A 21,118-nucleotide genomic window follows, 5' to 3' on the forward strand; every position below is an offset into this window, starting at 1 on the left:
ATTTGATGAGAAAAAAAACCGGGAAAAATTAGGATAAAGTCGGGAAAAAACCGGAAATTTTGTTGAACGAAAATAGTAGACACCCTGATAATTTATAAGAAAGACTCTTTCGTTTGAAACTGTAGGAAAACAATGAATTTTAAAGTACATGCGCAAACTTGGTATATCGAATTAACAAATGCTAATCCATACTGTCAATTATTTTCATATTTTGAAAAGAGTTATTAAAAAATGCAGAATATTTTGAAAAAAGATGAAATTATACCTTTGGACGAGATGTTTGAAGGTGATATTCAAGAAATTTTACAGAAAAGTATTAACAGTATTCTAGAAATATTTTGAATTTGAAATAATTTAGAATACAATTTTTTTTATTTTGTAATGAATGACAGAAATTTAAAATCAATTTTAAAATTAATCGCAAGCTTACTGTGAAATGGATCCTCTTTCAAATTCAATGGGAAAAAATCTACTGCCATTATCACAAAGTGACAAGTGGTTATCGAAAGCAAGAATTCTGGATATGAATAAATTAACCACAACTGACACTGGTTTGTGTTTCTTTAAATTTCGAAAAAGAGCATTAAATTTTGAAGAATATCTTTCATATTTAGAAGATTTGGCTAATACGAAAACTCTCGATTTAGAAGATATGAAATATAAGATGCAAACTGTCAGGGAACCATTAATACTTGAAAAGAGAAGAAAAGGCGAAAAGAATAAGGCAAACTAATAATTTTTAAATTCTATATACAATTTTATTTTCATTTTATTTTCAATAGAATAATTTTTAAAAGACACTCTTGAATTTTCTTTTTACAAATTTCACTTTCGTTTTTATCCCACTATCTTTAAATTTGTCGTGAATAAATAATTTAATAAACAATCACGATTTAATTTTTAAAAACAAATATTTAAATTTTTAAATATTGTTAGAAACAAAAACATCCAAATTAAATAACTATTGAAGTTTCATACAATGCTTATTTGATATCACGAAAATATTCGCGGGTAACAATAAATATACAATTATCACAAAAAAAAATTAATTTTCTCTTCTCGAAAATAAATATTTTCTTTAATTTTTTAAGGCTCTTGAATCACAAAAGAGCATAAATTTTAGTTTTCTTCTTTTGTGATTCTTTAAGTATCAAAAATAAAGCTGATAACAAAATTTATGAATAAATCACTTTCGATGAAGCGCAATAAATTTGATTAGATTTCTGGAAAAAGCTTCATTCTCGATGCACTATGAAAGTTAAAATATATTTCTTTCCCTTTATTTTGAAGTACTATTAATTTTCTCTTTAGTACTATTATTTTCTCGAATTCGTAGAAATTATACGTTCTTTTGTATCCACTTTAAACCATCTCTGACATTTCCAAGACTGACTCTACTGAGAAAACTTGCGATTAGTTGATATTCAGGCATTGTTCTACGACCACAAGATTGAGTCGAGAGACTTCTTTGAAAATTATTTCGTCTCTCGAAATAAAGTTCATTTTCATCTGAATTTTCTTGATTATCTTCCGACATTCTCCGACCTTCACAAAGTACTTTTGTCGTCAAGCACAAAAGCCACTGAAGAATCTGATTAAAATTAAATTTACATTTTTAAATGAATTTTGGAACTTTAAATAAAAATTAAAAACTACAAATGAAATTAGTAAAATATATTAGAATATAAATTCAATACCTCATTACTGGATGGAATTTTGCCTTCGTTTTGTAACCAAGCACTCGGTGACCAGAGGTACAATTGCATAATTGTTGCTGCCATCTCCGTACTCAGTCGCTAAAAAAAGAAAATTTATTAACAATCGGAAAAATGTGTGAAAAATCATAATATCATTTTTGTAATTTTTGTTTTTTTTATTTGTCAGCATACTTTGTATAGACTTCGTGACAGCATATTTTTCACCAAAGCAGAAATAATAACCGGAACATCTTCTGGAAGCGGTGGAAGAGCTTCTTCTTGATAATTGTAATTTCTCAAATTCTCCGTTTCATTTCTATCGAAATAGAAGGGATTTCGAGTACCAAAAATCTCATAGGCAATTGTCCCTGCAGTCCAAAGATCGGCTTTGGAATAATTTATATTTGTGAAAGGCCCTGGAACTGCATTGACAACTTCCGGTGCCATTAATGCAGCATTTCCTCCTTTATCAATATCGAGAGAATTATAAGGAAGATATAATCCATGAATTTTGTCAGCCAAACAACATCCAAAGTCTGTAATCACCAGTGATGGACAATTGTCCGATTCTTCCGATAAATCGAGTAAAATGTTATCACTCTTCAAATCTCTGCCAAGAAAAAAAATATTGACATTATAAATAATATTTATCTTTGTAAAAAATTGGAATTTATATTGTAAATAATATTTCTTATCTTTGTAAAAAATTGTAATTTATTTTGTAAATAATATTTATCTTTTTAAATAATTATAATCTATTTCGTAAAAAAAAATTCTTATCTTTTTAAAATCAATCAATTATGATTAATTACATTTTGGAAAAATGATTTAAAAAACAATACCTGTGTGCAATACCGTGAGCATTCATATGAGCAATCCCCTCCAATAACTGCGCGAATAATAAAATCGATTCTCTCGTTCGTATATTTCGATCGACGAAATATTCTTTCAATGTTGTATCGTATCTGGAATTTAATTAAATTAAAAAATTTCGATTAGTGGAAAAGTAATTTTATTATTAAATTAGATAAATATATTCCGGATTGACACAGATTAGGGAATTCAGGGAAAAGTCAGAAAAAGTAGAATTGTTCAGGGAAATCAGGGAAAAGTCAGGCATTTTTATTAAAAGTATATACTGAAAAAAATTAAATTTTTAGAATTCATAAGAAAATTTTGAATTTTTTGTTTGCCTCACAAATCTTTATAAGTAATAAAATTCTTCTCCAAAATTCAATTATTCTCGAAAATTTTAATTATTTTCAAAAATTTTCCTTAAGGTCATGTTATTCAGTGGTCACGTGCCCCATATACTTGACTATGGAAAAACTTTACACTGAATAACATGACCTTAAGTCAATAACTTTCAATATCTACTATTTTAATAAAGTTTTTAAAAAGAATTAAATTATTTAAAAACAAATTTTAATAAAATTCTACGCAAACATTTGATTATTTTCCTAAACAATCAAAATTTCATAGGAATTCAATTATTTTTATTAAATTCCTTTCAAGCATTTAATATTCAACAATTTCAATAAAATTCTTTACAAAAATTCAATTATTTTCATAAGCAATAAAATTCTGCACAGAAATTCAATTATTTTTAAAAGTTTTAATATAATTCTTTACAAGCATTCAATTATTTCCAAAAAGACTAAAATTCTTAGCATGATTCAATTATTTTCAAGATTTTAAATAGAATTCTTGGCAAAAATTCAATTATTTTCAAGAATTTTAATAAAGTTCTTCACAAAAATTTAATTATTTTTATAAAGAATTAAATTCTTGGCAAAAATTCAATTATTTTCAAGAATCTAAATAAAATTCTTGGCAAAAATTCAAATTCAATTATTTTCTAGAATTTAAATAAAATTTTTCGTAAAAATTCAATTATTTTCAAAATTTTAAATAAAATTCTTGGCAAAAATTCAATTATTTTCAACAATTTTCATAAAATTCTTTACAAGAATTCAATTATTTTCAAGAATATAAATAAAATTAATAACAAAAATTGAATTATTTTTATAAAGAATTAATTTCTTAGCAAAAATTCTATTATTTTTAAGAATTTAAATAAAATCCTTCGCAGAAATTCAATTATTTTTAAGATTTTAAATAAAATTCTTCGCAAAAATTCAATTATTTTCAATTTTAATAAAATTCTTCACAAAAATTTAATTATTTTTAAGAATTTTAATAAAGTTCTTCGTCGAAATTCAATTATATTCAAGAATTTTTATAAAATTCATTGCAGAATTCAATTATTATTTTTGTAAATAACTATAATCTATAGAAAAATTCAATTATTTTCCAAAATAATTGAATTCTTAGCAGAAATTCAATTATTTTTACAAATTTTAGTAAAAATCGTCGAAAGAATTCAATTATTTAAAAATTTGTTGATAAAATTCTTCATGAGAATTCAATTTTAAGAAACATTCAATTATTTAATAATTCATTGATTTTTGTACTCAACTAATTGAATTCCCATAGAATTTCCTAATAAAAATTGATTTAAAAATGAATTTCAGTTAAAATTTTAAAGTATAATTGAATATTAAATGAGTTATGGCATGAATTTTTAGAAATAATTAAAGTTTGAAAAGGTTTCAAATTAAATTTATTCTGTGAATTAATTTTTTTGAAAAGGTTTAATTTAATTTTTTTAAAATTATTAGAAGTTTTTATTTTCTAATATATATTTAATTGGAGAATTTCCGAATATAATCGAAATTTTGTTATAAATTTCGTAAAATTAAATTGTAAACAAATAGATTTACAAATTCTCAAGGAACTTTTTCAAAAATTATTAAAAATAATAATTGATCAGAATTTTAGTTAGAAATTGTAGAAAATAATAATTGAATTGAAATGATGAAAATAATTTTCAAGTAGTTACAGGAACAATATTCTTATAATATAAAATAATGATTTTATCACACGGTCATCTTTAATTATTATAGAACATAAAACATGAAGAAATTGATTACTCCGAGTCGAAGACTCGGAGTTATTGATTTCTTCATGTTTTATAATAATATTCTTAGAAATTGTTGAATTTCAAAATGGTTTCAATTTGAATCTTTTGGAGAATTTTAATTCCTATGGAAAATTAATAATGATCAGGGAAAAACACAATTAAATTTTTGTGACAACCCTGGTATAAACAAATACCTCTTCATGAGAAGAAAAAGACTCATATTTCTTCCTGAACCGTCCGGATGGATTCTCGAGGGCAAAGCGTCCGGGTACGCTTTCAAGGAACCTGGTAATTTAGGCACTCGGTCTGCAAATACTAAATACATTGCAACGATATTGGGATGAGGTGGAAGTACTCGTTTGTTGTCAATCATTAATTGCTCCCAATTAGCCAACTCTTCGTTTTGATAATGTTTTCTTGCGGGCACAGTTTCTCGATACATTGCCCTCAATATTGAAATTGCATTCGATTCGGCGTCGTAGTTGAACATCATTTTTAATGCGAAGGGAAAAAGGGAAATTTCACTGTTATTGTCAATGACAAGCTGTTTGTTCTCTTCTTTTTCGGCAACAGTTTGTAAACGTGCCGAATGAACAACAGCTGAACATCCTTTCGCAATCAACGGACCAATAACGAAATCCTGTAAATTTGTCGTCCTATCGTCAATTAATGTGGTTTCGTAATTCTTATCATTCTCAGGTTTATTCCATTGTAATTTTGATACGGCTTCCTGAAACAATATTAATTTCTACAATAATAATAGTTACATAATTATTTTCTATAATTCTACTTTTTTTTATTTTTTTTTCTTTCTATTTTTTTAAAGTGTAAAACGGAATTTACCCTAATTTCCCAACAGACACCTTCCAATTCATCTTCTTTTGTTAAAATCCCCGTTCCGGATGCTAGGGAAACACCGACTAGAGCGAAAAATGGTCTCGAATCACCAAAAAGTAATCGACTTGCTGCTCGACGACGTAAATTTGCGGCTAAACTATTTGTCACTCTCTTTAATATATTATCAACGAATAATTGTCGAGCTTGAGTCCCCAGAAAGCCGAGACGCCAACCAGTAGTTGGAGTACTGGTACCCGGAGGTACATGGCCCTGGGATTTTCCTAAAAAACAATTTTTCTTTTTAAATACAAAATACTTTGGACAAAATTCGTTATTTAACACTTTTATTTACTTTAGCTTCTTTAAGAGTGGCCTGTTGGACAGGGAAACCGCGAAATGACAGTGTCTTGACCGGGATTTTGAAATTTGTTTTAAAAACACTGATTATTTTGTGAGAAAAATAGAAATATTTATTTTAAGACTTATTAATTATATTTCATTAAAAAAGATTAAATTATCTTCTATAAAATCGTTTTATTTTGTCTGGGAATTTAAAAAAAAAGCCATATAAAAATATTCAATTTCTAGAATTTATAAGAAAATTATGAAAAAGAAAATATTAAATTTAATTTCAAATTCTTTCTATTTCTAACAATAATTAAACAAAATATAATTTTAATTAAATTCGTCGAAAAAATTTGAAAGAGAAAAAATTCCACATCCCATAAAATAATGAAAAATAAATCAATTTAAAAATTTTTTTTGCAATAATATTATAACTAAGCAAATTTGAATTGGTAAAAATTTAAACTAATTACAACAAAAATAATACGAAATTTATAAAAATTAATTTTTAAATAATAAATAAAGTAAATAAAAAATAAAAATAAATAAAATTTCGTTTCTTAGAAAATAAATTTTTAAAAAAACGTATTTTGCATTAATATATATCAATTCGTTTTTTTACAATTATTCATAAGCAAATTTTTCTATATTTTAGAATGTTAAATTAATATTAGCAATATTAATAGAGATTGAATTTTTAAAAGTTTCAAATTGAAGTTTTAGAAAAGTTGAATTGTAAAAGATTTTAATTAAAAATTCTGAATAAGTTAGTTTTTTGAAACTTTTGTATTCACATTTTTTTCAAATTAATTATATTTTTAAATATATAATATTTAATTGAAAAACTTTCAAATTATTCAAAATTTTATGAAATTCTCTTGTAAACAAGTTTTGAAATATTTTAGTTAAAATTTTAATTTTTTTTGAAATCTTAATACCTATGGAAAAATAATAGATAGTAATTAAATATTTATTTCAAAAAATCTATTTAACTTCCAAATGATTTTGCAGTTAAAGATACTCAAAAAAATGTATTATAAACATATTTTGGAGTTTTAATTATTTTTAGAGTAAACTAAAATATTTTTAGGGTTTGGCCAAAAATCAAGGTTTTGTCTAAATTCAGGGAATTCTTTTAATCTTTCATGGAATTATTTATTTTCAGAGTTATTCTTTATGACCGGGAAATGACCGTGAATTCTTTTTTATGAAAAAAGTGGCCACCCTGTTCTTTGTTATTCTATAATTCTAACCTCGTGTTGTACACTACTTTTAACAGTGTTAACGAAGTAAGAATTGTTTCGCAAATTTGACATTGAATTCGATCTACATATATTTATAATGATGATTTTTGACAATGTTTACAAAAAGACTACGTTGCAAAAATAAAACTCATGACCTTCGAAAATGGATAAAAATCAAAAAGGACAATATAAACTCAAAAGACAATAATAAGCTCCATAAACTCACCTATTTGTGAGACGTGTATCTTGTTAAGCTGTCCTCGATAGTAGCAGCTATTAACGCGGTGTTCCGGATTTCTAAGGGTTCGCAAAACAATCCGACCATTTTGTATAAAACGATATGCTGCAGCCCGCAAAGACATCTCCTCCTGGGCCGAGACGGCCCAACGGGCAAGTCCCGGACCCAAAAACCAGGCCTTCACTGCGGAAGGCAAATTTGCCAAAATCACCTCAATTTTTCAAAGATAATTCTCCCTTTAAATTTAATTGTTTAAATCTTTTTTTTACACTACGCGCATTAAAAATAAACCTATTACCAGCTATTACGACTGAATTTTTGACATGAAGACGAAACGAAACGAAGACGTTCTCGTGCCCTGCTATATGAAGTTAGCTCCTCCTCTCAAAGTAATAATTTTCCTTAAGTTGGTATACAAGTCGATTTTTTCAAATTTTCGCGCGAATAATCGGCCAATAAGCGCGTTTGAACTTTGGAAATGCGCCTTTAAGCTTGAACAGGGTTACCACGCAACCTGGAAAACTTGGAAATGTCAGGGAATTTTGATTGAAATCATCGAAATCCTGATTGTTGTATTCTAAAGTTATTGTGTTTATTCTTGAAATCTAATTGAAGCAATTACAAATGATTGCAGAAGAACAATTATTTTCAAAAGTATTAAAATTTTTCTCGAAAATTCAATTATTTTCAAAAATTTTAATAAAATTCTTGATAAAATTTTAATTATTTCCAAAAACTATCTCCAATTCAATTATTTTTAATATCTACTACTTTGATGAAATTTGCGAAATTTGCTAAAAGAATTCCAATAATTAAAAAAAAATTTAATAAAATTCTACGCAATCATTACATTATTTTCATAAATAATGAAACGCATCGCAAACTTTAAATTATTTTCAATACAATTTTAATGAAATTCCTCGAAAAATGTAATATTATTCTTAAAAATATTAATAAAATTTATCAAAGAAATTCAATTATTTTAAAAATCTTTGCCTATATTTTTAATACATTTGTAATTAAATTTATTGAAAGAATTAAATTATTTTCAAAACTTTTAATGAAATTCTTTGTAACAATTTCATTTCTTTCAAAATAATTTTAATAAAATTCTTCACAGAAATTCAATTATTTTCAAAAAGAATGAACTTCTTAGCAAAAATTTAATTATTTTTAAGAATTTTAATAAAATTCTTCTCAAAAACTTAATTATTTTTTATAAAGAATGAATTTCTTAGTAAAAATCCAATTATTTTCAAAGAATTTAAATAAAATTCTTCATAAAAATTTAATTATTTTTATAAATAATAAAATTCTTTACAAAATTACAATTATTTTTATAAATAATAAAATTCTTCACAAAATTTCAACTATTTTCAAGAATTTAAATAAAATTCTTCTTAAGAATTCAATTATTTTTAAGAATTTTAATAAAATTCTTTACATAAATTCAATTATTTTCATAAATATTCAAAATTTCATAGGAATCTAATTATTTTTATTAAATTCCTTCCAAGAATTTAATATTCAACAATTTGAAAAAAATTCTTCACAAAAATTCAATTATTTTCATAAGCAATAAAATGCTGCGCAGAAATTCAATATATTATTAAAAGTTTAATAAAATTCTTCACAGAAATTCAATTATTTTCAAAAAGAATGAACTTTTTTAGCGAAAATTCAATTATTTCTAGGAATTTTAATAAATTTCTCCACAAAAATTAAATTATTTTTATAAATAATAAAATTCTTTGCAAACATTCAATTATTTTCAAGAACTTAAATAAAATTCCATTATTTTCTTAAATAATACAATTATTTTTACAAATTTTAGTAAAATTCGTCGAAAATATTCAATTATTTGAAAATTTGTTGAGAAAATTATTAATGAGAATTCAATTTTAAGAAACATTCAATTATTTAATAAAATATTTATTTTTGTATTTAAATTATTGAATTCTAGTAGAATTTTCTAATAAATATTGATTTAAAAATGAATTTCAGTCAAAATTTTAGATAATAATTGAATATTAATAGCATTCTCGAATAAATGTTTAGAAATAATTAAATTTTGAAAAGGTTTCAAATTAAAATATTGAAAATTTTAACTTTTCATACATTTAATTAAGAATTCTGTAAAATGAATTTTTTTAAAGTTTAATTAATTTTTTTTTAATTATTTGAAGTTTTTAATTTCTAATATATTTAATTGAAAAATATCACAATAATCGAAATTTCATAAAATTAAATTGTTAACAAAAGGATTTGAAAATTCTCAAAGAACTTTTTTAAAAATTATTATAAAAGAATTGACTTACAGAAGAATTTTAGTTAAAAATTCTAGAAATGAGTAATAGAAATAATGAAAATAATTTTTGAAGAAGTTACGTTACAGTAACAGAGTAGCAAGTTTTAATTATTATAAAACATGAAGAAAGCGATTACTCCGAGTCAAAGATTCGGAGTAATCGATATCTTCATTTTTTATAATAAAAAAAATATTCTTAAATATATGTTATTGAAAATCTTAATTTAATAAAAAAAAGCGAATATTTTAACATGTTTTTATGTATTATTATCGTTTAGTTTAGAAGTATTTCTACCTTAAAAAAAAAAAAAAATTATTAAACCTAAGTTATGGAAGAAAATACGACAGAAGTAAAATTTGCAAATTTTATTTATAATTTGCTATTTATTGACGTTAGTTAATGCATTATTTATATTTCATTTACATGATGTGTTATTAATTTTTCAATTCTTAATTTAAAAAAGAATTCTAATAAAATATTTGTAATTAATTGAGAAATATTAATTAATATAAAACTTTAATTTCATTATATTTTAGTTGCAGAGAAAAATACTTTTTGAATTATCCGCGTGAGAAGTTAAATTTTTTTTCCATAATAAAAATTGACTTTTATATTTTGTTTTATTAAAAGAATTCTTTTTACTATTAAAGACAGTTTACGCTAATTTTATTTTATCACACGACACAATTTGTTTCAAAAATACCATTATTAAAATTATGAATTTAGAATTAAACTTCTCACAAGCGAAATACAAATGTAGTAAGTAATTTTTACTCTTAATTGTAACTGTAAGATTATATTTATGCAAAAATGGAGTCACAAGCAAAAAAAAAATTTTCCAAAAAAAAAAAAATAGTCTCGTGATTTCTTCATAATATGAAGAGAAAAAAAAAAGAAACTTCGAGCAATAGTAATATGCCGGAAGTACAGCACTTTGGGATCCATACACCTTTTCTATTCATTAAAATTTCAAAAATTCCTATATTCATTGAATTCATTACTCTTTACGTATCAGAAGTTGAAACACGTTTGAGGTATTTTTTTGTATATAATTAAAAACAGGAGATACACAATTTTTCAATTGATAATAAAATAATAAGTAGGCCATGAATCATCAGGGATAGAGAATATCGTAATGACCTGGACGATAAAGTAAATGAACTGATGGTGTGGCATTTTCGGGAAAATCATGAGCTATTACCTCCTTCTCTGCACCTCTGTCCATATATTTTACTCGCACACCCGTACCAAGTGCCGTACTCATTGCAATTATATGAATATGATCTGATTCTTTGAACATTGGTTCCACTTCCTGAAAATTTAATAATTCTCTTAATATTAATTATTCAAGGAAAAAACAAACATTGGGGTCATTCACAAACTACGTCACGCTTTTTCGGACTGATTTTTACCCCCTCCCCCTTCGTCACATTTTTTACACACAAAAAAAATTTTTTCCACAGTTAGTCACACACAGCTTGACACCCCCCCTCCCCCCACCCCTAGGAGTGTGACGTAGTTTATGAACTACCCCATTCGGCGTCAAAAACTATTTTTTTGGTTTCGCAAACAAAAAATAATTCTGACGCTAAATTCATTTGTAATAAAATAAAATTGAACTATTTTTCTCAGAGTTGCCACAAAAAATTAATTTTATTTTTCCCTGACTTTTCCCTGATTACCAGACAAGTAATACAATTTTTCACATTAGTTCAATTATTTTAAAAAATATAGTAAAATTCGTCGTAAAAATTAAATTATTTTCATAAATAATAAAATTTTTCATAGGATTTCAATTATTTTTAATATACCATTTTAAATGAATTCCTCGAAAAATGTAATTATCTTTAAAATTTTTTGCAATAATTCAATAATTACATTTTTAACAAATAATGAAAATCTTTGTTGAAATTAAAATATTTTCAAAATCTACTATTTTAAAAAATTTGTTCAAAAGAATTCAATTATTTAAAAAAAATGTAATAAAATGCGTTTCAAGAATTCAATTATTTTCATAAATAATAAAATTCGTCACAGGATGTCAATTATTTAAAAGAAATGTAATAAAATTCGTTGCAGGAATACAATTATTTTCATAAATAATAATATTCTACATTAGATTTCAATTATTTAAAAAAAAATGTTTTAAAAAATCGTTGCAAGACTAGAATTATTTTTCTAAATAATAAAATTCTTTACAGAATTTCAATTATTTTTAATACAATTTTAAGTAAATTCTCCGATAAATGCAATTAATTTGCAGAATGTTATTAAAATTCTTCCAAATAAATAAATTAACAATTATCAATTATTTATAATAATATTTGGAAAAGTTCCTAGAGAATTTTCAAATCTACTTGTTTACAATTTAATTTTACGAAATTTTGATTATTCGGAAATTCTTCAATTTAATATTTAGAAAATAAAAACTTGAAATAATAATTTCAAAAAAAAATTCAATTGAATAAATAAAAGTTTCTCAAAATTTAATTTTCATAAAGAATTTTTCCAACATTTTAAATAATTAAATTTTTTCGACTAATTTTAATAAAATTTTCAAGAATAATTACATTTTTTGAGGAATTCGGTTGAAATTGTATTAAATATATAATTGAAATTCTATTATGAGTTTTATTATTTATGAAAATAATTGAATCTCTGTAAAAATTGTTATTATTTATGAAAATAATTGAATTTTGGAAAAGAATTTTATTATTTTTAAAGATACATAAAATTGAAATTTTGATCAGAATTTAAAAAAATTTTTAACATAATTGAATTTTTGCAAAAATTTGTAACTTTTTTAAAATTTAATTGTTTGTGTTTTAACTAAAATTCTTCTATAAATCCATGATTTTTAATAATTAATTAAATATATATTACAAAAATTAAATAAAACTAATTTCAGAAGAATGTGGATTATTAAAATTCATATTTCAAAAATATAAGTTCTTTTAATTTGTTTTATTAAATTCATTCAAAATTGAAGTTTTATAAAATGTCAAATTAAAACCTTTTGAAGTTCATTTATTTATGAAAATTTAAAACGCAACTCTTTAAAAATTCAATTAATTTTGAAATATTTAAGTAAAATTATCTGTATTAATAATCGTTGCATTCGGGTAATCTGTTCGTAGTTTAAAGTTAGTTTATTGTTGTTTGCTTCTTTGTTTCCTAATTTTTTTTTCTTTTTTCTTTTTGAATATTTTCAATTTTAAAATTTATGTTTTAAAAATCATTGAATTCTTGCAAACAATTTTATCAAAAAATTTGATAATAATATAGAATTCTTTCGAAGAATTTTATTACTTCGAATAATAATTGAATTCTCACGAAGAATTTTGTTAAAATTTTTGAAAATTCTAATTAAATTTTTTTTGAAGAATTTCTTTTAATTTTTTTTTTTAATAATTGAATTTCATTAATAATTTTCATTAAAGATTTTGAAAATAATTGAATTTTACGAATAATTTCTTCGAAGTTTTTAAAATAATCGTGTTTATTAATAATTGAAGTTGAACATTTAAGTTTATTAAATTCATTCGTGACATTTTTTTGAAAATAATTGAATTTTTGCAATGAATTTTACTATTTATAAATATAATTGAATTGTTTCGAAGGATTTATTAAAATTTTAGAAAAAAATTATTAAAAATTAAAAAAAATTGAATTCTTTTATGAAATGTTATTGAAATTGTATTAAAAATAATTAATTTATTAAAATTTTAAAAAATAATTGAATTCTATTTAAATTTTTTATAACGAATTAAAAAAAATTGAATTCTTTTGTGAAATTTTTTTAAAATAATTGAATTTTTGCAAAGAAATTTTATTAACAATTTTAAATATAATTGAATGTCTGCGTAGAATTTTATTATTTGTGAAAATAATTTAATTTTTTTAAAGAATTATTTAAAATCTTTGATATAATTAATTTTCGCGAAGAATGTTATTGTTTATTTAAATATTTGAATTCTTGCAAAAACTTTATTAAAATTTTTGAAATTAATAAACAAGATAAATTTTTTAAAAGTTTGAATCTGAAATTATTCAAAAATTAATATTTGAAAATAAAAAATTTTGTAATTTGCATAATAATAATATATTGAATGTCACATTCTGCGTGTTAGCGCGCAAAACGTTTTCTAGTTCATTAAATAATTAACAAGTAATAATTTTATGATAGTTTTTCAAGAATTAAATTACTTAAAAATTAATTTTTGTCAGAAATAGAAAGAATTGAAGGTTTTGTATTAGAATTCGTGGTAATTTAATAATTTGAGGCAAACAAAAAAGACTAAAATTCAGAATTTTCTTATGAATCCTACAAATTTAATTTCTTCCAGTACTTTAATGAAAGTCCCTGACTTTTCCCTGATTTCCCTGATCTGTAGGAATCCTGTTTCTAGTATTTAGAATTAAAAATTGTCACCTGATGGCAAAAATCCTTGACAGTTCGATCGCCCTCGATGAAATTTTGAAAAAATTCACTCTCTCGTTGTAAATGACCAGATGTTATTAACCTAAGATAGACGACGACGTAATCTGAATAACCTTGTTCATTGAATAGTTTATGCAATTCCTCGTAACTTGCTTCTGTACCTCCTCCAACTCTGTCAATTACCTCCATAAACTGTAACAACATTTTTTATTTATTTTTTATTTTATTTATTTCATTAAAATTTTATTTATATTACTTTTATTTTCTTATTTTAAAAATAGTCGTTTTTTTTGTGGAATTAATGCTAAATTTGCATAATAGACGAGTTTTTTCTCACATGATAAGAAAGGTCAAACACGTAAAATTATGTATTTCCAGGAAAATAGATTTTAATTTCCCGTTACTTTCAAAGAAGAAAAAGAATAATAATTCTACTCACTGTATCGTGAAAATCTTCAACTGTAAATTGAGGAAATCCTAAAGATACTAAATTATCTTTACTGTTTAATGCGAGTTCTCTAAATTTTTCATACTCCTCTTTATTGCTGATCAACCTCTCAAGATAAGCGTAACTAAACGCCCGAAAGAAACAATTTCCATCTGGTCTCGTTCTTCGAAAATATGAATATTTTTCACCCAAAATCTTTGCTTTTGACAGATAAACTTCATCTTCAGCGTATTCGCTCTCAAGGGCCTTTAAAGATTCTTTCTCACCGACAAGCGCTATTGTTTCCGAAATCTATAAAAAAAAAAGAAATTTTCTTAAGTATAATCTATATATTCAAATTATACTAATAAAATAATACTTTTTTTCTACATACAAAATAAAAATTATTATACAAAATAATTTTAAAAAAAATCAAAAGATAGAAGTATTTCTAAACGATTAAAAATTCCTGACAAACAGAATAAATTTTAATCTATAATTTTTTTTTTTATTAACATATTTTATCTACGAAACATTTGTTTTGTGCGATTAAAAATTGTAGGAAAAAAACTATTAATTTTTTTTACCCAAAAAAAAGCCACTAACCTCTTTTTCGATACGTCTCTGTTGCTGCAAAATGAGTTCATCTTGATTGATTTCTGTAATAAAATAATGATTACTAATTGTCTTGAGAAAAATGTAAATTGCTATATTAAGAGACAATAGGAACCTGAATTTTCCGTTGATCGTTGATTAAGTGGTTTTTCATCCATATTTTTATTGAATTTTTAGTAAATTTTAAAGTCACGTCAAATAACCAACTGAACTGAAAACAAAAACTCCGAAAATCAGATTGACATTTGAGATTGGTAACTATGATTTCTGTCAGTTGGGTTGGTATCTCTGATCTTTAAAGAACAGAATCGGCGGGTAATTCAAATTATTGCAATTTTTTTTCAATAATTTATAATTAAATAAAAATATTTAGTACTATAAATGTTTTTTATAATAAAATAGTTAATATTTAATTTACTATAAATGTTTTTATAATAAAAAAAAAGTTTAAATGAAAAAATGTACGGACTGTGCAAAATGTTATAAAATGAAATACAAATGAAATTTTACTTCAAATTATTGATAATCGTAAACATATTTTAAATTAAATATTTAATTTTATACTTAACGTATTAAATAATTTACTGTTTTTTTTAAAGAAAATAAACAACGCACAATGTGAAGGTGTTTTTTTTATAAAAGAAAACATTGTATTTTTTTTTATTACAATTATATTTGTAAAATAGCAAATATTTATTCGTTCTCCTCGGAACGCAAACGTGCGTTGGGGTTCGTAACGCGAATTGAAAGTTGTTGAGCGCGTTCTACAATAATCTTTCGTTTCTTACTGCTAACTGCATGAGCGATTTCAGCGCAGAATTTTCTGTTCTGCATCATCAAAACTTCCAATTCCTTAAAAAAAGAAAAATGGTTAAAAACAATTAAAAGAATGATAAAATAATAAATTATCTCTTCTTCAAAAAATTTTTAACAATAATCCAAATATATTTATATCTAGAATATATATTTTATATCTAGAAAGAAAAATGGTTAAACCAAAATTAAAATAATGATAAAATAATAAATTATTTCCTTTTGAAAAAATATTTAACAATAATCTAAAAATATTTATTGTCTAGAAAAGATTCAATTTAATTCAATAGAAAAAATTCATACACAAAAGGTGGAAAATTGCAAATTTTGCAGAAAAGACAAAAGGAACTTTTAAGAATATTATTTCACTTACTTTGACGTTATGAACGAGAACTTTCTTGAATCCAGTGGGAAGCATATGACGGGTTTTCTTGTTGCTTCCATAACCGATATTGGGCATCAAATATTGTCCCTTGAAACGCCTTCTGACTCTGTTATCAATACCCTTAGGCTTACGCCAGTTCCTCTAAAAAAAAATATAAATCATTGGCATACATTCTTTAGTTTTACAAATTCGAATCATATTTTTAACATTTTTGACATGATGAAAAAAGTATGAATTTAATTAAACACAAGTATGAATAAAATTCTGTTTTCTCTAGTAAATTTAATTTTGATTCTAATAGATTGAAATCTAGATGTCAAACTATTCTTTCAGAAATTTTACTTTGCATACATTACGTATTCATTATTTCGCTTATATTTTAATGGAAAGAGAAATCTTTCTATTAAAATATAAGCGAAATAATGAATGTGTCGAAAAGTGAGGTTATGTGGTGTTAATGATAAAATGTTTTTACCTTCAATTTATCATAGCGATCACTTTGGTGGCGAATGAACTTTTTCGTTCGCTTTTTGACGATTTTCGGTCTGTATATCGGTCGGATGGACATGGTTCTTCGAATTTATAAGCAACTAAAACATAAACAGTAAAAAATATAAGTAACACTTGTCAGCACACGGTCATTGTTTTTCACTGAATCACAAGTGAAAGTTTTATTAAAGATTTCAAGTAAAATTGACTCAATTATCAATAACTATAACACTTAATCAATAAAGAGAGACATTTTTTTTAAGTAAATGTAAATAATTATTATAATTTATTTACGATTGTTATAAAAAATATGGATTTTCAAAAGTCATACGTACTTCGAAGAAAAATATATATCGGAAAAGGCTTCCTTTCAACCCAACCTTTTTGACGAGAAAGTTAGAAGGCGGATTCACAAACATCTTTTTAATTCTGTTTTAAACACAAGTATCTGATTGGTCAATCATTTGTCCACGTTTCCTCTCGACCAATCACAGTGAAATGTCAATGTGGACGATGTTATTTAAAAATATAACCTAGAAATTAGTGACAGATGTTATAACAATAACAAATAAATAAACAATAGTCACGATAGTAAAATAAAAATTAGTGAAACAATTGCTATGAATTGCTTTTTGTAAAAATACTTTATTTTTATGAAAAATTTTATGAATAAATCAAATAAATATACGAATTATTAAAAAAATTTCTTTTTAATAAATAAAAATGAACGTTGTTAAGATAAAAAGAAGTAAAATCTCTAATTCGACTCGTGAAGAATTGGAAATTCTTGATAAATCAGTAAGTGGAAAAAAATCCTTTGTTTTTGTTACGTAATTTAAATCTTGCCCTTCCTAATTTTTATTATTGCAGATTTTGATTGATAAAATCCTACAACTAGAAGCTCATAATTTTCAACTAAAATCTATAATCTCTAAAACTCTAAACAGTTCGGATAAAAAATCGACAAAAATAAATAATACGAAGAGAAAATTTGATTTTTCGAAGTAAGTGAAAAGATTAGAAATTATAAACAAGGAAAAAAAATGATATTTTAATCTTGTTTTTTCAGACATCAGAAAAGACATATTTTTTTGAAATTTTATTATCTCGGTTGGGACTATCATGGATTTATGGAACAAGAGAATACGATTGAAACGATTGAACACCATGTATTTGCAGCGTTGAAAAAAAGTTGTCTCATTGAAAGTAGAGAGACATCGAATTATCACAGATGTGGCCGAACTGACAAGGGTGTCAGTGCTTTTTCTCAAGTTATTTCCATAGACGTTCGCAGTCAACTTGATGGAGACAATCAAAATAATCTCGATCAAGAACTTCTTTACTGTAAAATGTTAAATAGACTTTTACCGAAAAATATTCGCTGTATCGCCTGGTGTCCCGTGTCAGAAAATATTTCCGCAAGATTCGATTGTAAACGAAGAACATACAAATACTTTTTTCCAAGGGGAAATTTGAATTTAGATCTTATGAATCAAGGGCTGGATTTCATGATTGGAAGTCACGATTTTAGAAATATTTGCAAAATGGATGTGGCAAATGGTGTTGTGAACTTTAATCGTACGATATTAAAGGCTTCGGTGCGTTGTATTGAAGAAAATCTTGAGACAATATCAGGTATTTTGTGTTATTTATAAAAGGAATGCTTCTCTAATTGTGAAATTTAAAATACCTGAATTTATTTTTATCAGGTTATGATATGTGCGAATTGACAATAATTAGTCAAGCTTTCTTGTGGCATCAGATTAGATGCATAATGGGAATTTTATTATTAGTTGGATGTGGAAATGAGAAACCTGAGGTAATTCAGGAATTATTGAATATTGAACAGTGTCCTAAGAAACCACAATATAATTTGGCTCACGAAGTGCCGCTGAATTTGTTTCATTGTGAATTTGAAACGAACGATTGGTTTATTGACAAAACGGAACTGGAGGAAGTTGTAAAAAATTTACAGGAAGAATGGACGTTTCATAGCATCAAGTAAGAGTCACTTTAAATATTCTTTCAGGGTGGCCACATGTCAGTAAAGTCAGGGAAATGTCAGGGAAAAAAATTTGTTGTCAGGAAAATTTAGAAAATTGAAATTTTTTTCGACTTATTTTCAAAAATTGCGATTTTTTTCCAAATATTGTAACAAAATATCATATTTTTTAGTATTAAATGTAACTCATTTCGATTTTTATAGTGCGAAACATAACTACAAACAAATCTTTCAAAAATTATTTTTGAACCATTTTTTCCATTTAAATTTACGGAAATATACATTTAAAAAGATTTTGAATTGTTAAAATTTTGTAAAATTTAATTGAAAATAATTAACTTTTTTTCAAGTATTTTGTTAGAATTTTTTAAAATCAACTTTTGAAGAATTTGAATTGCAAATTTTCAAAATAATTGAATTATCAAAAATTTTAATGAAAAATCTTTAAACGTAAAATATTTCATTAAAATTCATCAACAAATTAATTACTTTTTTTTAATAATACAAAAACTCTTTTAAGAATTTCAATTGTTTTCGAAAAATTACATTAAAATATTATTAAAAACTACTTAATTCATTAGAATTTTTTATCGTAATTTTTTCAAATTAAATTAGCTTCGAATAAACCAAATAAAAATTTACTTTTTTGGACTTGTTAAAATTTCGGAGAAATCATGGTCATATTTATAATTAAAATTCTTCAAAAATTTGATTATTTTTATTTTTTGAAAATATTAATAAACTTAAGAAAAAAACCTGGACAGTTACAATTTTTATAAAAAATTGAATTTTTGTATTTAAATAATTTAATTCTCAAAGAACTTTCGGAAAATTATTTTAAATAATTGATTTGGTTTATAGTTTATAGTTGAAAATTGTAGAAAATAATTGAATTCAGGAAGAGTTATAATTGTAATTTTTTATAAATTATTGAATTTCATAAATTTTACTCATTTTCCGTAAACTTTCATATTTTCCTGTGAAAAGAATTTTGTCAGGGAAAATAATTTTAATATCAGTAAATTGTCAGGGAAACTGATAAACTGAAACTTGTGACCCCCCTTTCCCCTGTCTTTGAATAAAATGGAAATTTAGAAAAAAATATTTGTTTAAAGAAGGAAAATTTTCAATTTTTCAGAACGACTATGATTAAAACAATGCTGTTAAATTTGCCACAAACAGAAAATACAAATTTTCAAAGCGATTGTCTACTTCGTGGGGTGGAATCGAAAATTTACACTCCATTAATGAAAAGATTGACTTGCGGTTAGTGGCACAATTTTCCTAATTTAATAATTATTGAAAATTGAAAATTATTTAACCAATTTCCATTTACTTTACAGAGAGTTTAGAGGAGAAAATAAAGCATTTCACAAAAAAACAAAAGATTGAAGTAAAAGTGACGAATCTTTAAGAAGATTTTTAAATTGGTGAATTAGGAATAAATTCATTTTTTATAAATAAAAAATGATATATTTTACATAGTGCGGTAAAAAAAATGGTTTTTTAACTAAATTTGTTATCAGGAATGAAATAAAAGTTTATAGACAACAATTCTTCCGAAAAAATCAGTACTACTGTGAAAAATTATTTTAAATACTTTAGATCTTGTACTCTTTGTTAAGGGAAATCGTTGCCTGGTATTTGTATCTTCAGGAAAAAAATCGTTGATAATTGATAAATCTTTAGAATCTTCTCCAGATTCAATGGAACATTTCTTACCGGCAAATCCACCTTGAAATTCTATTTCTATTTCCGATAAATCTACAGGTTCTTCGAAATTTACTAAAATCCACTGTGGAGTTCCCTAGAAGAAAAAGACAATCATTAATTTTTGTTTTAATGATAAATATTGTTTTTATAAAATTTTTGTATATAAGTATGTTTATTTTTTTTATTTGTTTCTATAAAAAAAATTTGACACTTACAGAATCAGAATTCCAACAAGTTTCATTTGACTCGTCAAACATATATTGTTTACCGAATTCTTTCACATTTTTGTTCAATACGGAACTAACCCTAAAAATTTCAAAAAAACAGGTTTTTAAATAAATGGAAAATTATTAACTAATTGAACTGAAATAATAATTAAAAGTCCACTTACCTGCAGGTAAACTTTTTCTCCTTTAATAAACTCATATTGTTTTATATAACAATATTGATAGAATAGATAGAAAACATAAAAGAATTTTAATAATCTTAATAATTTATGTTATTTTGACAGATAAACACATTTTTCCATACTTTTTTTTTATAGAAAGCGTGGTCACTCTTAAAAAATTTATGTCGAGTT

The 21,118-nt window shown here is 23.9% G+C and overlaps 6 protein-coding genes across 6 annotated transcripts; 2 read left to right on the top strand and 4 right to left on the bottom strand.

Moving 5' to 3' along the window:
- The first annotated feature begins 252 nt into the window (after nt 1–252).
- On the top strand, nt 253–1,045 carry LOC122511292 (tubulin polymerization-promoting protein homolog). The gene is made up of 2 exons (XM_043626443.1): nt 253–286; nt 426–1,045. Exons 1-2 carry the CDS (start codon nt 277–279, stop codon nt 731–733), a joined length of 318 nt encoding a protein of 105 aa, XP_043482378.1. The 5' UTR covers nt 253–276; the 3' UTR covers nt 734–1,045.
- LOC122511291 (serine/threonine-protein kinase Pink1, mitochondrial) lies at nt 737–7,718 on the bottom strand. Its single transcript, XM_043626442.1, has 7 exons — nt 7,333–7,718; nt 5,524–5,798; nt 4,875–5,410; nt 2,540–2,662; nt 1,890–2,307; nt 1,698–1,796; nt 737–1,591 (listed from the first exon to the last, which is right to left on the bottom strand). The coding sequence occupies exons 1-7, from the start codon at nt 7,466–7,468 to the stop codon at nt 1,340–1,342; spliced, it is 1,839 nt and encodes a 612-aa protein (XP_043482377.1). The 5' UTR covers nt 7,469–7,718; the 3' UTR covers nt 737–1,339.
- Nucleotides 7,719–10,402: 2,684 nt separating this feature from the next.
- Nucleotides 10,403–15,387, bottom strand: LOC122511261 (ubiquitin thioesterase otubain-like). Its single transcript, XM_043626403.1, has 5 exons — nt 15,252–15,387; nt 15,128–15,180; nt 14,534–14,833; nt 14,086–14,286; nt 10,403–10,965 (listed from the first exon to the last, which is right to left on the bottom strand). The coding sequence occupies exons 1-5, from the start codon at nt 15,292–15,294 to the stop codon at nt 10,768–10,770; spliced, it is 795 nt and encodes a 264-aa protein (XP_043482338.1). The 5' UTR covers nt 15,295–15,387; the 3' UTR covers nt 10,403–10,767.
- Nucleotides 15,388–15,776: 389 nt separating this feature from the next.
- Nucleotides 15,777–17,291, bottom strand: LOC122511264 (60S ribosomal protein L32). Its single transcript, XM_043626407.1, has 4 exons — nt 17,159–17,291; nt 16,810–16,924; nt 16,323–16,475; nt 15,777–15,988 (listed from the first exon to the last, which is right to left on the bottom strand). Exons 2-4 carry the CDS (start codon nt 16,900–16,902, stop codon nt 15,830–15,832), a joined length of 405 nt encoding a protein of 134 aa, XP_043482342.1. The 5' UTR covers nt 16,903–16,924; nt 17,159–17,291; the 3' UTR covers nt 15,777–15,829.
- Nucleotides 17,292–17,435: 144 nt separating this feature from the next.
- LOC122511262 (tRNA pseudouridine(38/39) synthase) lies at nt 17,436–20,362 on the top strand. Its single transcript, XM_043626404.1, has 6 exons — nt 17,436–17,621; nt 17,694–17,827; nt 17,893–18,458; nt 18,533–18,824; nt 19,964–20,091; nt 20,169–20,362. The coding sequence occupies exons 1-6, from the start codon at nt 17,547–17,549 to the stop codon at nt 20,237–20,239; spliced, it is 1,266 nt and encodes a 421-aa protein (XP_043482339.1). The 5' UTR covers nt 17,436–17,546; the 3' UTR covers nt 20,240–20,362.
- Nucleotides 20,212–21,115, bottom strand: LOC122511263 (nuclear receptor 2C2-associated protein). Its single transcript, XM_043626406.1, has 3 exons — nt 20,930–21,115; nt 20,754–20,844; nt 20,212–20,632 (listed from the first exon to the last, which is right to left on the bottom strand). Exons 1-3 carry the CDS (start codon nt 20,962–20,964, stop codon nt 20,348–20,350), a joined length of 411 nt encoding a protein of 136 aa, XP_043482341.1. The 5' UTR covers nt 20,965–21,115; the 3' UTR covers nt 20,212–20,347.
- Between the last annotated feature and the right edge of the window lie 3 nt (nt 21,116–21,118).

This window comes from Leptopilina heterotoma, unplaced genomic scaffold (genome assembly GCF_015476425.1).
Source record: "Leptopilina heterotoma isolate Lh14 unplaced genomic scaffold, ASM1547642v1 Lhet_81, whole genome shotgun sequence".
Lineage (NCBI taxonomy): Eukaryota > Metazoa > Arthropoda > Insecta > Hymenoptera > Figitidae > Leptopilina > Leptopilina heterotoma.

Bases quoted from the DNA above. Each gene is read 5' to 3' on its own strand.
- LOC122511291 (XM_043626442.1), bottom strand. From the start codon at position 7,468: ATGTCTTTGCGGGCTGCAGCATATCGTTTTATACAAAATGGTCGGATT. The intron at 2,308-2,539 runs GTATTGTTTTTT...TTTTCTTGGCAG, and splicing joins GCTCACGGTATTGCACACAG to AGATTTGAAGAGTGATAACA. The intron at 1,592-1,697 runs GTATTGAATTTA...AATTTTAATCAG, and splicing joins AAATTCCATCCAGTAATGAG to ATTCTTCAGTGGCTTTTGTG.
- LOC122511261 (XM_043626403.1), bottom strand. From the start codon at position 15,294: ATGGATGAAAAACCACTTAATCAACGATCAACGGAAAATTCAG. The intron at 14,834-15,127 runs GTTAGTGGCTTT...TTTTTTTTATAG, and splicing joins AGAGACGTATCGAAAAAGAG to ATTTCGGAAACAATAGCGCT. The intron at 14,287-14,533 runs GTGAGTAGAATT...ATGTTGTTACAG, and splicing joins TTGAAGATTTTCACGATACA to TTTATGGAGGTAATTGACAG.
- LOC122511264 (XM_043626407.1), bottom strand. From the start codon at position 16,902: ATGTCCATCCGACCGATATACAGACCGAAAATCGTCAAAAAGCGAACG. The intron at 16,476-16,809 runs GTAAAAACATTT...ATTTTTTTTTAG, and splicing joins ATCGCTATGATAAATTGAAG to AGGAACTGGCGTAAGCCTAA. The intron at 15,989-16,322 runs GTAAGTGAAATA...TCTTTTTTTAAG, and splicing joins TTCTCGTTCATAACGTCAAA to GAATTGGAAGTTTTGATGAT.
- LOC122511262 (XM_043626404.1), top strand. From the start codon at position 17,547: ATGAACGTTGTTAAGATAAAAAGAAGTAAAATCTCTAATTCGACTCGT. The intron at 17,622-17,693 runs GTAAGTGGAAAA...TTATTATTGCAG, and splicing joins TGGAAATTCTTGATAAATCA to ATTTTGATTGATAAAATCCT. The intron at 18,825-19,963 runs GTAAGAGTCACT...TCAATTTTTCAG, and splicing joins TGGACGTTTCATAGCATCAA to AACGACTATGATTAAAACAA.
- LOC122511263 (XM_043626406.1), bottom strand. From the start codon at position 20,964: ATGAGTTTATTAAAGGAGAAAAAGTTTACCTGCAG. The intron at 20,845-20,929 runs GTAAGTGGACTT...TGAAATTTTTAG, and splicing joins GAGAAAAAGTTTACCTGCAG to GGTTAGTTCCGTATTGAACA. The intron at 20,633-20,753 runs GTAAGTGTCAAA...TTTTTCTTCTAG, and splicing joins CTTGTTGGAATTCTGATTCT to GGAACTCCACAGTGGATTTT.